Here is a 12522-nt window from a genome sequence, read left to right as displayed (position 1 = left end):
GGCTGCCTGGGAGGTGGTTGAATGTGATTTCCTTGCTACAATTAGGTACTTCTTTCATTCCTCTTTTTCGATGTTAGCTTTTAATGCCACTACTATCACCTTAGTCCCTAAGTAATTGAATGCTTGCATGGCCAAAGAATTTAGACCAATTTCTTGTTGTTCTGTGGTTTATAAAACCATCACTAGGATCCTCACTACTAGGATGTCTCAATTTTTCCCTGGGATGATTTCTCTCAGTCATACTACTTTTGTTAAAGGTAGGAATATTGCAGACAATACACTGCTTGCTCAAGAGATAGTCAAAGGTTACTCTATGAAGAGCCTTTCTCCTAGGTGTGCCATTAAGATTGATTTGCAAAAAGCCTTTGATTCTGTGAATTGGGATTTTTTGATGGTTGTGCTTAAAGCCATGGGCATGCCTGCTAGATTTTGTGGATGGATAAGGACTTGTGTTACTTCTCCTAAATTTTCAATTTCATTAAATGGAAGCCTTGTAGGTTTCTTTAAGGGTGCTAGAGGGGTTAGGCAAGGGGATCCTTTATCCCCTTACCTTTTTGTTTTAGTTATGAATGTTCTCTCTTCTTTGCTTGATGTTGCTGCTAAGAGTGGAATTTTTAGATACCACCCCAAATGCAAGAGGATTTCCCTCACTCATTTTTGCTTTGCTGATGACCTATTGGTCTTTTGTCATGGTTCCCTTGAAGTTGTGTTGGGTGTTTTGAGCACATTAGAGGTTTTCTATGAACTTTCTGGTCTTAGACTTAATGCCATGAAAACTGAACTCTATGCTTGTGGTGTACCTGACCTAGTCCTTGAGCAGATTCAATATGTAACTGGGTTCCGAGTTGGGATTCTCCCTGTTAGGTATCTTGGTGTACCTTTGGTAACTAGGAAACTCACAGGGAAGGACTGTTCTGCTTTGGTGACTAAAGTCAAAGAAAAGCTTAGTAAATGGTCTAGGAAGAAGTTAAGTTTCGGTGGTAGGTTGCAACTCATTAAAGCTGTGTTGTTCAATATCTTTAGTTACTGGAGCAAGCAACTTATTTTTCCTATGCAAGCAACTTATTTTTCCTAAAGGAGTGATCAGGGATATCGAGAGACATTGCATGAGGTTTTTTAGAAAGGGGGTGATATTCCAGCTAGGGGTACTCAGGTTAGTTGGGGCCAGATCTACTCCCTGAAATCTGAGGGTGGCCTAGGGCTAAGGAATCTGTTGGACTGGAGCAAAGCCTGTTTTCTATTGCTTATAAAGAAAATTCTGGCAGGGGAAGGCTCCTTTTGGATTGCTTGGTTAAATGCATAATGTTTTCGATCTGCTGATTTTTGGAATGTTGATTGCAAAAGCCACTTCAGTTGGATTTTGGCTAAATTGTTTAAATTAAGAAGTATGGCTTTGAGTCTGTTCTGCTCTAGTAATTGTTGGGCTCAAATTAAAGTTAGTTGGATATGGGACAACATTCGTAGCAGACATGGTAAGGTTAGCTGGCATCGTTTAGTGTGGTTTCCAGGTCACATTCCCAAATTCTCTTTGATTTCTTGGATGGCAATCTTGGATAGATTGCCTACGAAAGAAAGACTTGCAAAGTTTGGTCTGGCTACGGATAATGCTTGCGGCTTATGTAATTATGGTATTGAATCTCGCAATCATCTCTTTTCTGAGTGTGTTTATGCAAAGGGTACTTAGCGTGCTATCCTTCTCTCCTGTGGTCTTGCCCAGGAGCCTCTATGTTGGAGTGACAATCTACAATGGTTGCTGCAGAACCTCAAAGGTAAATCTCTTCTGGTTCATTTACTCAAACAGGCTTGGACCAGATTTGTTTACTACACTTGGGAGGAGCGGGATTATAGGCTTTTCGAGGTTTGATTCGTCCGAATGAAACTATTGTAAGTAGTATTAAGAATGCTGTGAGAATTAAATTGTACATATCTCATATGAACAAACTTGATGCTGTAAATATACAATTATGTTCAGCTTGGGGGTTGATATAGCTGTATAGGGATTGTATAGGGGATATACGTTGTATAGCAACTTGTTTGCTTCTTTTGGATAAATGAATTTTACTTATCCAAAAAAATAATTTAGTAAACTATTGATAAATTTGAGTAATTAAAATTATTTTATATTTTTAATATTTAATATATTAATTATTTTATAATTTTATGACGTAAAAATATTATTGTTGTAAAAAATATGATTATTTAAAATAATATTTAATTTTGAGTTATTAAAAGATAGATCTTATACATTAAAAATAATATATCCACTCAAGATATCAATATTATTTTTTTTATATTATTTTACATTTTATATATACAAATATGATACTTATACTAATTAAATTAATTACATGTTAAATATATTTTTTTCTTTAAACTTAGATAGTGTAATAATTAAAATATTTTTATAAATTTTTATTTAAATATTTATAATTTAAACTTAGACATTTCTTAAGAGGAGTGTTGATACCTTATTCATAGAATAATAATATTACTCATCTTATATCGACATCGAGAGTGTAATATTAATACAAAAGTATTTTTAGGAGATTTCGAGGCTAAAATTGTATCTATACTTGATGATAGTATCGATACCCAACATGTGGTATCCATACTCATGGATATCGATACTAAGGGTAATTATTGGACTCCGAAGATATTTTTTATATCGATACTCGTGTATAAGTATTAATACCATTAGTGATAGAAATGATAATAGACCTTAATTTTTAACTGTGATTCGAAAATGAGAAATCTCAATTAGTAGCTGATGAGTGGATAACGAGAATGATATTATAATAATGAGAATAATATGTCAAAAAATTAATTAAAAATTATAACCCTAATATAAACTTATTAATTAATCTTAATTTCTAATAAGATCATTATAGACTGGAAAATAAATTTGATTATATACATACTTAACTCGTGTCTTATTTATACTAAAACTTAGTAAACCTAAAAGTTAATATTTTTAAAATCGGACCAGACCTTAAACCGGTGAAGGTACTGATTCACTGGACCGGTTTATATAAAATAATATTTTTTTAAAAGTTTACATAATATTCAAAGCATATATATATATATATATATATATATATATATATAACACTCTTTTTAAGTTCACAATATTAAAAGGTATAAAAATATCACAAGTCATAACATATATAAGTTAAATATCATAATATCAAGTGAAACAAAATGATTCAAATAAACTACAACATAATATTTAAGGTCAATACCTAATGAAATTCATCAACAACTAAATAAAAAAAGTACATAATTGATACAAGTATCGATCATCATAATATTCATTGAAATTAATTCCCTCAAATTCCAAAACAATTATCAATCTCATCAATATTAAGCTCAGGAGGTGTTTCTTCTTCAGCTATCCAAAAATCAACATGATCAATAGATTCATAATCAATATGATCATAACATGACTTCTTGAGCAACTTAAAATTAAATATCGCAACATCAAGAAAGAAGTTGATTAATGATTAATTGATTATGCTTAAAAGGATAAAGAATTGAAATAATATTTTGGCATTATACCTATTCTTTAAATGCAAGTTATAAGTAACATAAATCAGAAAATAAATTTGGGGTTGAAAAAAATCATAACAAACGAAGTTTTTTTGATTTAATTTTAAAAAAAAAACAGAATTGTGTGAACCGTTGGTTCACACCGATTTTACCGGTTCCCAACTGATTCTACCAGTTCATTGTAAAACTGGTTTTGGAGACTGATCAGACCGGCCAGACAACCGGTTTCCGGTCCGGTCCGATCTAATTTTGATAACATTGACATACAATGATTGAGGTTGAGATTTCATAATCATACCGAAAGAAGCCACAACTCATAACATTCATAAACTTCTATATTCAAATTTAAATCGAATCAATTCACTATTTCATTTCAATGTTGAACATTTTATTATTTTATTAATATTTACATAAAGTTATAATTAAATTTAGATAAAATAATATATCAATTAATAATTCAAGTTGAGAGCAATAAGAAATGGTAGGTTGGGTGTTCGATTTCCAAAATATAGGGCCGATAAGCCTATCTTCCATCTTTGCGCTTTAACCCTAACTCGTAACCCTGTAATAGAATAAAAGCTCCGCTAAATCAAAGCCGCCATTTCCCCTTCCTTCCTTGTCTCTCAAGAGACGCAAAGTAAACTCACCCCACAACACCAATCTTCAAAAAGGAAAAGAAAAATGTCAGCCAAGTGGAGAGCAATACAGAATCGCCACCGTTACACGAACAACGCCGTCGTTTTCCCACCTTCCTTCATAGATTCCTTAAACCAGTCATCCCTCTCAGCCTCAGCCCCAGCCTTCTACAAGGAGCTTCACCATCTCATCTCTTTGAACTCAACTTACTCCCAAGTTAACCATGTCAGGAAGCTGGCTTCTTCTTTCAACGAACTGTTTGTATCACAGGGTGAAAGAAATGAGACCTTGATTTCAAAGGCAACTGCTTTTTACTTGGAAGTCTCCTTTTTGGAAAATTCAATGCCTTTGCATAAGACCCTTTTGTCAGTTTTGGCTAAAACCAAGGATGTTTGGCAGCCCGTTATCGGGGAGTGTTTCAGGTCGCTTTGTAATGAGTATGGTGCAATGAGTAGTAAGAAGAAGCGTTTCTCTTTGTCACGTGTGGTTTTATCAGTAATGGGGATGCCGAAGCTGGGGTACTTAGTTGATGTGATTCGAGACTGTGCCGTTTTGGTTTGTTGGGATGCTGTTTTGGGGTTGAAAAGTGTGGTTTGTGAGACTCAAGGGTGGGGTAGACCTTCTCCTATAGTGCTGGAGCAGTGTCAGGAGGCTCTATCTTGCATGTATTACTTGTTTCAGAAGTTCCCAGAGAAGTTTAGCAAATTGGGTGGTGACGATTCTAATGTAATGGAGATGGCTTTAGGGGTTCTGGTAAGTCTATTGAAGTCGGCTGCATTTTCAAGGGACTGCTTCGTGGCGGCTGGTGTGGGATTGTTTGCTGCTTTGCAAGTTTGCCTTTGTGAGAAAGAGCTTGGTTTGTTTATCATTGAAGGTATATTTGATCAAATTGTTATTAATTCTTGCACTAACAATGAAGATTCGTTTGACAATGTTATTAGCAAAGTTCCATATAAAGGAGATGTTTGTCTTGACATACGTAATCTCTCTGGTTTGAATAGACTTAGCTTGATTAGAGGCATTCTTACTGCTGTTCCGAGGATGGTTCTAAATATGCATTTCCTTGTATCAAGGGATACTTGTAGTGATTCTGAGTCCCTTGGAAATGTTGCTAGTTCTGTGAAGACTATATTGTATGATGGGATTTTGCCTGAGCTCTGTAATTACTGTGAGAACCCCACTGATAGCCATTTTAATTTTCATGCATTAACTGTAATGCAAATTTGTTTGCAACAGATTAAGACTTCTATGCTGGCAAACCTAATGATTGCATCTGAAGAGTACAACCCATTGCCGGAGGATATGGAAACCCGAATGCTGAGAATAATATGGAATAACTTGGAAGATCCTCTAAGTCAGACGGTCAAGCAAGTTCATCTTATTTTTGATCTTTTCTTAGACATTCAATCCTCTCTTTGTGGGGCAGACGGTAGTGAGAAAATAAAGTCATTCCTACAAAAGATTGCTTTAGATCTTCTTCGTTTGGGGTCACGTTGTAAGGGGAGATATGTTCCTTTAGCTTTGTTGACCAAGAGGTTTGGAGCAAAGACTATTCTGGATATGGGTCCTAACTTGCTGTTTGAAGTAGTGCAGGCATACAGTGATGATGATGTATGCTGTGCTGCCACATCATTCTTGAAGTGTTTCCTTGAATATTACGGGATGAGTGTTGGAATTGTTATGGTATTGAAAGAGGGTATGCACTTTATAGAGAGCATTGTTTGCCCCCATTTTTGCATGGTCTTGCATCTGGGATTTCAAAGCTTCGTTCAAATTTGAACACATATGCTCTCCCGGCTTTACTAGAAGTGGATGTTGATGGAATTTTTCCTCTACTTGCCTGTATCTCCATTGGGCAAACTGAGGTGGAAAATGACCTCTTATATCCTGATCTTGGTTTTAAAAATATGGAACTAAGTGTAGAACAGAAAGTGGCTGTTTTAGTATCTTTGCTTAAGGTTTCTCGTTCACTTGCTATGATTGAAGGGGATATAGATTTTTGTGATGACTATGTGACATCTGATATGGAAGGTAATCCCTTTGCACTTGTCTGCATAAAGGGGATAAAAGTTAAGATCCTTGTTGGGTGGCTTGTTCTAGCATTGACACACATTGATGAGTCACTTCGTGTGGATGCTGCTGAGTTTCTTTTCTTGAGTCCCAAGACATCTAGTCTTCCTTCCTCTTTGGAACTCTCTCTAATGAAAAAAGCTGTGCCATTGAATATGAGGTCCTCTTCAACTGGTTTTCAGATGAAATGGACAAGCTTGTTTAGGAAGTTCTTTTCTCGTGTGCGTACAGCCTTGGAGAGGCAATTTAAGCAAGGAGGCTGGAAGCCTCGTTTGAACAATGAAAACGGTGAGTTGTGTCTATGTAATGGAACTGAGGAAAATGTAGTTAGAAGAGCTGAGGAGCTATTTAATTTTATGAGGTGGTTGAGTTGTTTTCTTTTCTTCTCTTGTTATCCTTCTGCTCCTTATAAGAGAAAATAATGGCAATGGAGCTTATACTGATAATGATAAATGTTTGGCCTATAATGCCTTCTTCTCAAGAAAGCTCAGCTTCTGTTTCTCCCGAGAGCTGTCTTTATCCTTACAATGTAGGGATTACTTCACCTGACTCGACGTTCCTGTTAGTTGGATCCATAATTGATAGTTGGGACAGACTGCGAGAGAGTTCTTTCCGCATTTTGCTACGTTTTCCCACTCCGCTTCCTGGCATTTCAAGTGGTGACATGGTCCAGAAAGTAATTGCATGGGCTGAGAAATTAGTTTGCAGTCCTCGTGTGAGAGAGAGTGATGCAGGTGCTCTAACCTTAAGGCTCATATTTAGAAAGTATGTGGTGGACCTCGGGTGGCGAGTCAGAGCGTCTGTTTGTGCTGTTTGTTCTCACTCACAGTATTCACCATTAAGTGGGGATTATCAGAAATGTACATCCGTTCATCCTGTGATGGAATATGTTAAATCACTTGTTCATTGGTTGGATGTTTCTGTGGAGGAAGGGGAGAAGGATCTGGCTGAAGCATGCAAGAATAGTTTTGTTCATGGTGTGTTACTTACTCTACGGTATACTTTCGAGGAATTGGATTGGAATTCAGATGCAGTCTTGTGTAGTATTTCAGATACGAGACGGGCTCTGGAGAAGCTCTTAGAGCTGGTTGTGCGAATAACTTCAATGGCCCTATGGGTTGTTTCTGCAGATGCTTGGTACTTGCCTGAGGATATTGATGATATAGTTGACGTTGATGCTTTCTTACTGGACGGTTCTGATGAAAATGATGCTCAATTACCTTCAATCGAACGTGAAGACAAAAGCCCAAAATCTATTCAGGATGCACGACCGTCAGATCAGGTTGTTATGGTTGGTTGCTGGCTAGCCATGAAAGAGGTAGTAAGCTTGTTACTATGCTATTGAAAATGATAAATTCATTATTTATGCTAATAAATAGTTCCAATACTACACAACCCCAAAATGAAGGAAGTCCTTATCATATAATTTACATGAACCCTGGATTTCTAGATTTCTTGGCTTATATAAATAAGGATCGTAGCACTAACAGTAACTTTTCCTGTTTCCAGCTAAGTCTTCTTTTGGGGACCATTATTCGGAAAATACCTTTGCCAAGTTACAGCTGTTCTGGTTCATTAGAATCTGGACACCCCGGCTATGATTCTTCTGATGCGTCAGTGACAACAATATCTGAAGTAATGCTTGATCTAAAACAATTAGAGAAAATCGGGAACCATTTCTTGGAAGTTCTTTGAAGATGAAACATAATGGTGCAATTGATAAGACAATAAGCAGGTGCAATTGATAAGACAAGAGCAGGGTTTACCCTTGCAATCGTCTTCTCTGTTCAAATGACCCAATGTAAGTTTCCTCTTTGCTGTCGTCTTTAGCTGTTACCCTAGGATTAAATTTTGCCATGTTGGAGTCAGGGTTATACGAAAACTTATGCATCTGCGTACTCTATCTTGTTATTTCATTTTTTTATTTCCTGAAGAAAAATGAAAAGAAAAGAAGGGGTAGAGAGAAATGCAGTATGTTTATTCAAATGTTCTAAAGTTTTATACTTGGTTATTTAAGCCTTGTCTTAGAAAAAACCTGCATTGGGTTTGGGTATTTACTAATCCAATACTGGAAGTCTGGAACTTTATTTGTAAGATAAAAATTATATGTTGAATACATTTAATGGAGCCTTTGTTTTGCAGGCTTTGTAAGCTGACAGAATCGTGGATGGAGCAGCTTATGGATAGAACAGTAGCAAAAGGACAAACTGTTGATGATTTGCTACGAAGAAGTGCGGGTATACCTGCAGCATTCATTGCTCTTTTCCTCGCAGAACCAGAAGGTGCTCCAAAGAAGCTCCTCCTGCGAGCACTTAGGTGGCTTATAGATGTAGCAAAGGGGTCTTTGTTGGGTCAACCTGAAACCGATTCCACAAATATCTCATGCCAGAGTTCCTCAATGAAGTCTGGCCAAGAGACCATTTCAGCATTGGTAACTGAGACGATTGCAACTGAAAAAACCTCGAAGATCAGAGATGAAGGTGTTGTTCCAACAGTGCATGCCTTTAATGCCCTTAGAGCTGCTTTCAATGACACTAACCTTGCTTCTGACACTTCTGGTTTTGCGGCTGAGGCTTTGATTGTTTCGATTCGCTCTTTCTCTTCACCGTACTGGGAGGTTCGAAACAGTGCTTGTCTTGCATACACTTCCTTGGTACGTCGGATGATTGGATTCCTTAATGTCATAAACGAGAATCTGCTCGACGTGCGTTAACTGGGCTTGAATTTTTCATAGGTAAAAGTTCTTTAATGAATGTCTTTCGTTTTGTGAATTTCATACATGGATAACCCTGTAAGGCTACTATAAAGTTTAGAACTGTGTATACTGGATGGTCAAATGTATTTTACCCTTAAAGTCCAATGCTATTTGTTCATGAAAGCTACAAAATTTTCTCCACTAACTATTGATTAAATCTAATCTTGAAGGTATCCTTTGCTGCATCCATTCGTGTTCAACGAACTGAAAATTGCAACTGAATTGCTTGGTGATGCATTGTCGGGACAATCTGAATCTAACCTGGCAAAGGTTGTGCATCCAAGTTTGTGCCCTATGCTTATTCTTTTATCCAGGCTCAAGCCTTCAACAATTGCGAGTGAGACGGGGGATGATCTGGATCCTTTCCTCTTCATGCCTTTCATCATGAGGTGCTCAACCCAAAGCAATCTGCGAGTTCGTATTCTTGCATCACGAGCTTTGACAGGACTTGTATCTAATGAGAAATTGTCAACCGTTCTCCTTAATATTGCTTTGGAGTTGCCTCATTCTGAGAACAAAACGACAACAACTGCAGCATCAATTTCATTATATCCTGCCGACGGAGCTCACGGTGTTTCCTTCAATTTGATTCATGGACTTCTATTGCAATTAGGCTCTCTTGTCAATATAAATTGTAGAAATCTTGCTGATTTCTCAAGGAAAGATCAGATTCTTGGTGACTTGATGGAAGCTCTTGCAAAGTGTTGTTGGGTTGCCACCCCCAAAAGATGCCCTTGCCCCATCCTCAACTGCGCTTTCTTGCAAGTGCTGGATTACATGCTTAGTGTTGCAAGATCGTGTCATATGAGCGAAAATTTGTTTGCCATCCGAAACCTACTTTTGGAATTATCTACAGAATGCTTAGATGTTGAAGCTTCTTACGGGCTTCCATATTATGATCCAACAATAGCTGAACTTCGTCAACATGCGGCTTCATCTTATTTTAGTTGTTTATTTCAACCATCTGATGAGGTTGACGAAGTAGTTTTCCAGATTCCACAAAGATCTCCATCGAATTCAATGTCATTTCAAATCCATGAAGTAGAGAATTATGGATTCCTGGAAAGGTTGATTCGTTCTTTCTCAGATTCATCATATGAAGTTCGACGAATAACTTTGAAGTGGCTGCATAAGTTCCTGAAATCTCGACCTGAAATTGAGCTAAACAATCTGTCGAGCAGTGAGACCAGAATTATACAGAGCTGGACAAAAGCTAACCTTCAGCCTATACTGATAAAGCTTTTGGAACAGGAGAAGAATCATCGATGCACATACCAAATTCTGAGGATTATTTTCACTTGGAACTTGCTGAAGTTTCATGAATTAAGTGAAGAAAATAGTGACGGAACCCTATACGTTGGTGCGATGGATTGCAATTCCGTATTTTGGTTTTGGGATAAGCTGATAACTTTGTACAAGCACACCCGACATGCTAAAACACAAGAAATACTTGTCTGCTGTCTGGCAATATGCGCAAAGCAGTTAATTAGGTTATTTGGTGGTTTTATTCGTAACGATAAGGGGCTGAAAGCTGCTGAATATAATGAATCTGGTGATATAGAAGGATCAGCTTGCTTCTATGAATGCATTACCTTTTATGTCAATCTAATTAAGCAGCATAGTGCTTCATCTGAGCCGGTGAACATGCGCCGGGCAGCAGCAGAATCTGTGTTTGCATCTGGCTTATTGGAACAAGCTGAGGTAATTGTTTCTTTTGTGATCAGCCAGCAAATCTCTTCAAAAGGTTCGGTCTCATGTTTAGAACAGCAAGGTGCTGTAAATATCTATGCACATCAGATACTGGAGATGTGGTTCACATGTATCAAACTGCTCGAGGATGAAGATGATGGAATTAGACAAAGTGTTGCTTCTGACATCCAGAAGTGTCTTTCCTCCAAAAGTTCCGGAACTATGTCCGACACTTGTGGGGCTCCTACGCAGGTGGAAATGGTAATTGAACTGAGTTTCAAACATCTTTCTTCCATCTTCGGCCACTGGATGTTATACTTCGATTGTCTTCTGCAGTGGATGCTAGATGCTGGAAACTACGTAATATCCAAAGGTGATCTCGTGAGACAGGTTTTCGACAAGGAAATTGATAACCACCATGAAGAGAAGCTGTTGATTAGTCAAATATGTTGTTCCCACTTGGAGAAGCTTCCAATCACAAAATTGTGGATTGGTGAATTGCTCGATAAAGAAGAGGCCATGAACTATCTACTTGATTGGAGAACGAGATTTTTCCACCAGTTGGAATCATTCGCCAAGGACCATATCGGAAAACTCGGAGTTGACTGGATCGGTGGTGTAGGTAACCATAAGGATGCATTTTTACCCTTGTATGCAAATTTGCTCGGGATTTATGTTCTCTCAAACTTCATTTTGAACCTGGAGGCCAAAGATGGTATGCAACTGGTATCAGATGTTGCTGAATTGGGAAAAGGTATCAGTCCATTTCTTCGGAATCCGTTGATCTCTAACCTGTATTTGTTAATAGTTCGATTACATGAGAACAAGCTCAGTGCAACTACCAACTGTGTTAACACCAGGATCGGAGACGACATCTGGGACAATTTTGATCCAAACTTTCTTCTTGTTTAGTAGTGATGGAACAAGGTCTTAAGAACGTTTTGGGGAAGATAAAAAAAATCCCCCCCACCCCGCCGATTATGTTATACTAACCTTATTGCCTCTCTGAATATGATATGTCTTGTTTGGTGTGATCGACCATTTTAAGGTTAACTGTATGGATATTTTTCGACACAGGTTGGTTTACTGGTTTGTCTTTCAAAGGTTTGTTCGCTAGTTCGTTATGAGGACTCATATTTCATTATTACCAAAGATTTAAATAACAATTTAGTATTGGAATAATAAACGTTATATAACAGTAACAATGTTCTCCAATAATATTGTATGAGCGTGATACTCATAATAACTGCAATAATATTTATTATATCCACAATTGTGATAAACACAGCACAATCACAATTGTAATTTAAATTCTTGATTAAGACATAAAAGTTGCTTATATGACATGATAGATATGAGGTTGTTATAGGTAAAAAGAAAAGTCTCTGCACTAGGTAGTGGGTTGCATTTTGGTCTTTCTAGTAACAAAATAGGTAATATGAGCAAACTAATCGCTTTTACTTGTTTCCTCTCAAATCGATGCTTGAAACTAATTCTGATACATTTTACATTATTGTAACACCGTTAAAAATGTTGGTGTTATTAAGTACATCAATTTGGGGGGGGGGGAGTAGGAAGTACAAAGTTAACAAAATGCAATCCATCAGTGCTTTTACTGGTTATAGGAAAATAGGAAATCACAGATTGAAGGATCATACACTGTAAATAACAACTAACATTCTTCAATAAAGACTCTCATGAAATAAGACCTTGAAAGGGTTTAGAATTCAATATTACAACATCATATGAAGCATTGTGTTTACTTTAATGAAGATGGTGTGAATGATAAATACCTATGTAGCATGGGTACGATAACTCAATGCCGT

The 12522-nt window shown here is 37.1% G+C and overlaps 1 protein-coding gene across 1 annotated transcript; it reads left to right on the top strand.

Annotated features, from left to right (window-relative positions):
- Nucleotides 1–4097: 4097 nt before the first annotated feature.
- Nucleotides 4098–11799, top strand: LOC120171996 (thyroid adenoma-associated protein homolog). The gene is given in 8 exon segments (XM_039179582.1): nucleotides 4098–5833; nucleotides 5836–6669; nucleotides 6672–7570; nucleotides 7762–7939; nucleotides 7942–8053; nucleotides 8395–8933; nucleotides 8936–8983; nucleotides 9174–11799. Coding segments are annotated over 8 exon segments (6651 nt in total). The 5' UTR covers nucleotides 4098–4227; the 3' UTR covers nucleotides 11609–11799.
- The last annotated feature ends 723 nt before the right edge of the window (nucleotides 11800–12522 follow it).

The sequence above is a fragment of the Hibiscus syriacus genome, unplaced genomic scaffold (genome assembly GCF_006381635.1).
Source record: "Hibiscus syriacus cultivar Baekdansim isolate YM2019G1 unplaced genomic scaffold, ASM638163v2 tig00111841_pilon, whole genome shotgun sequence".
Classification (NCBI taxonomy): domain Eukaryota; kingdom Viridiplantae; phylum Streptophyta; class Magnoliopsida; order Malvales; family Malvaceae; genus Hibiscus; species Hibiscus syriacus.
Note: the sequence above shows the minus strand (reverse complement) of the source record. Positions and strands in the feature narration are given on the sequence as shown.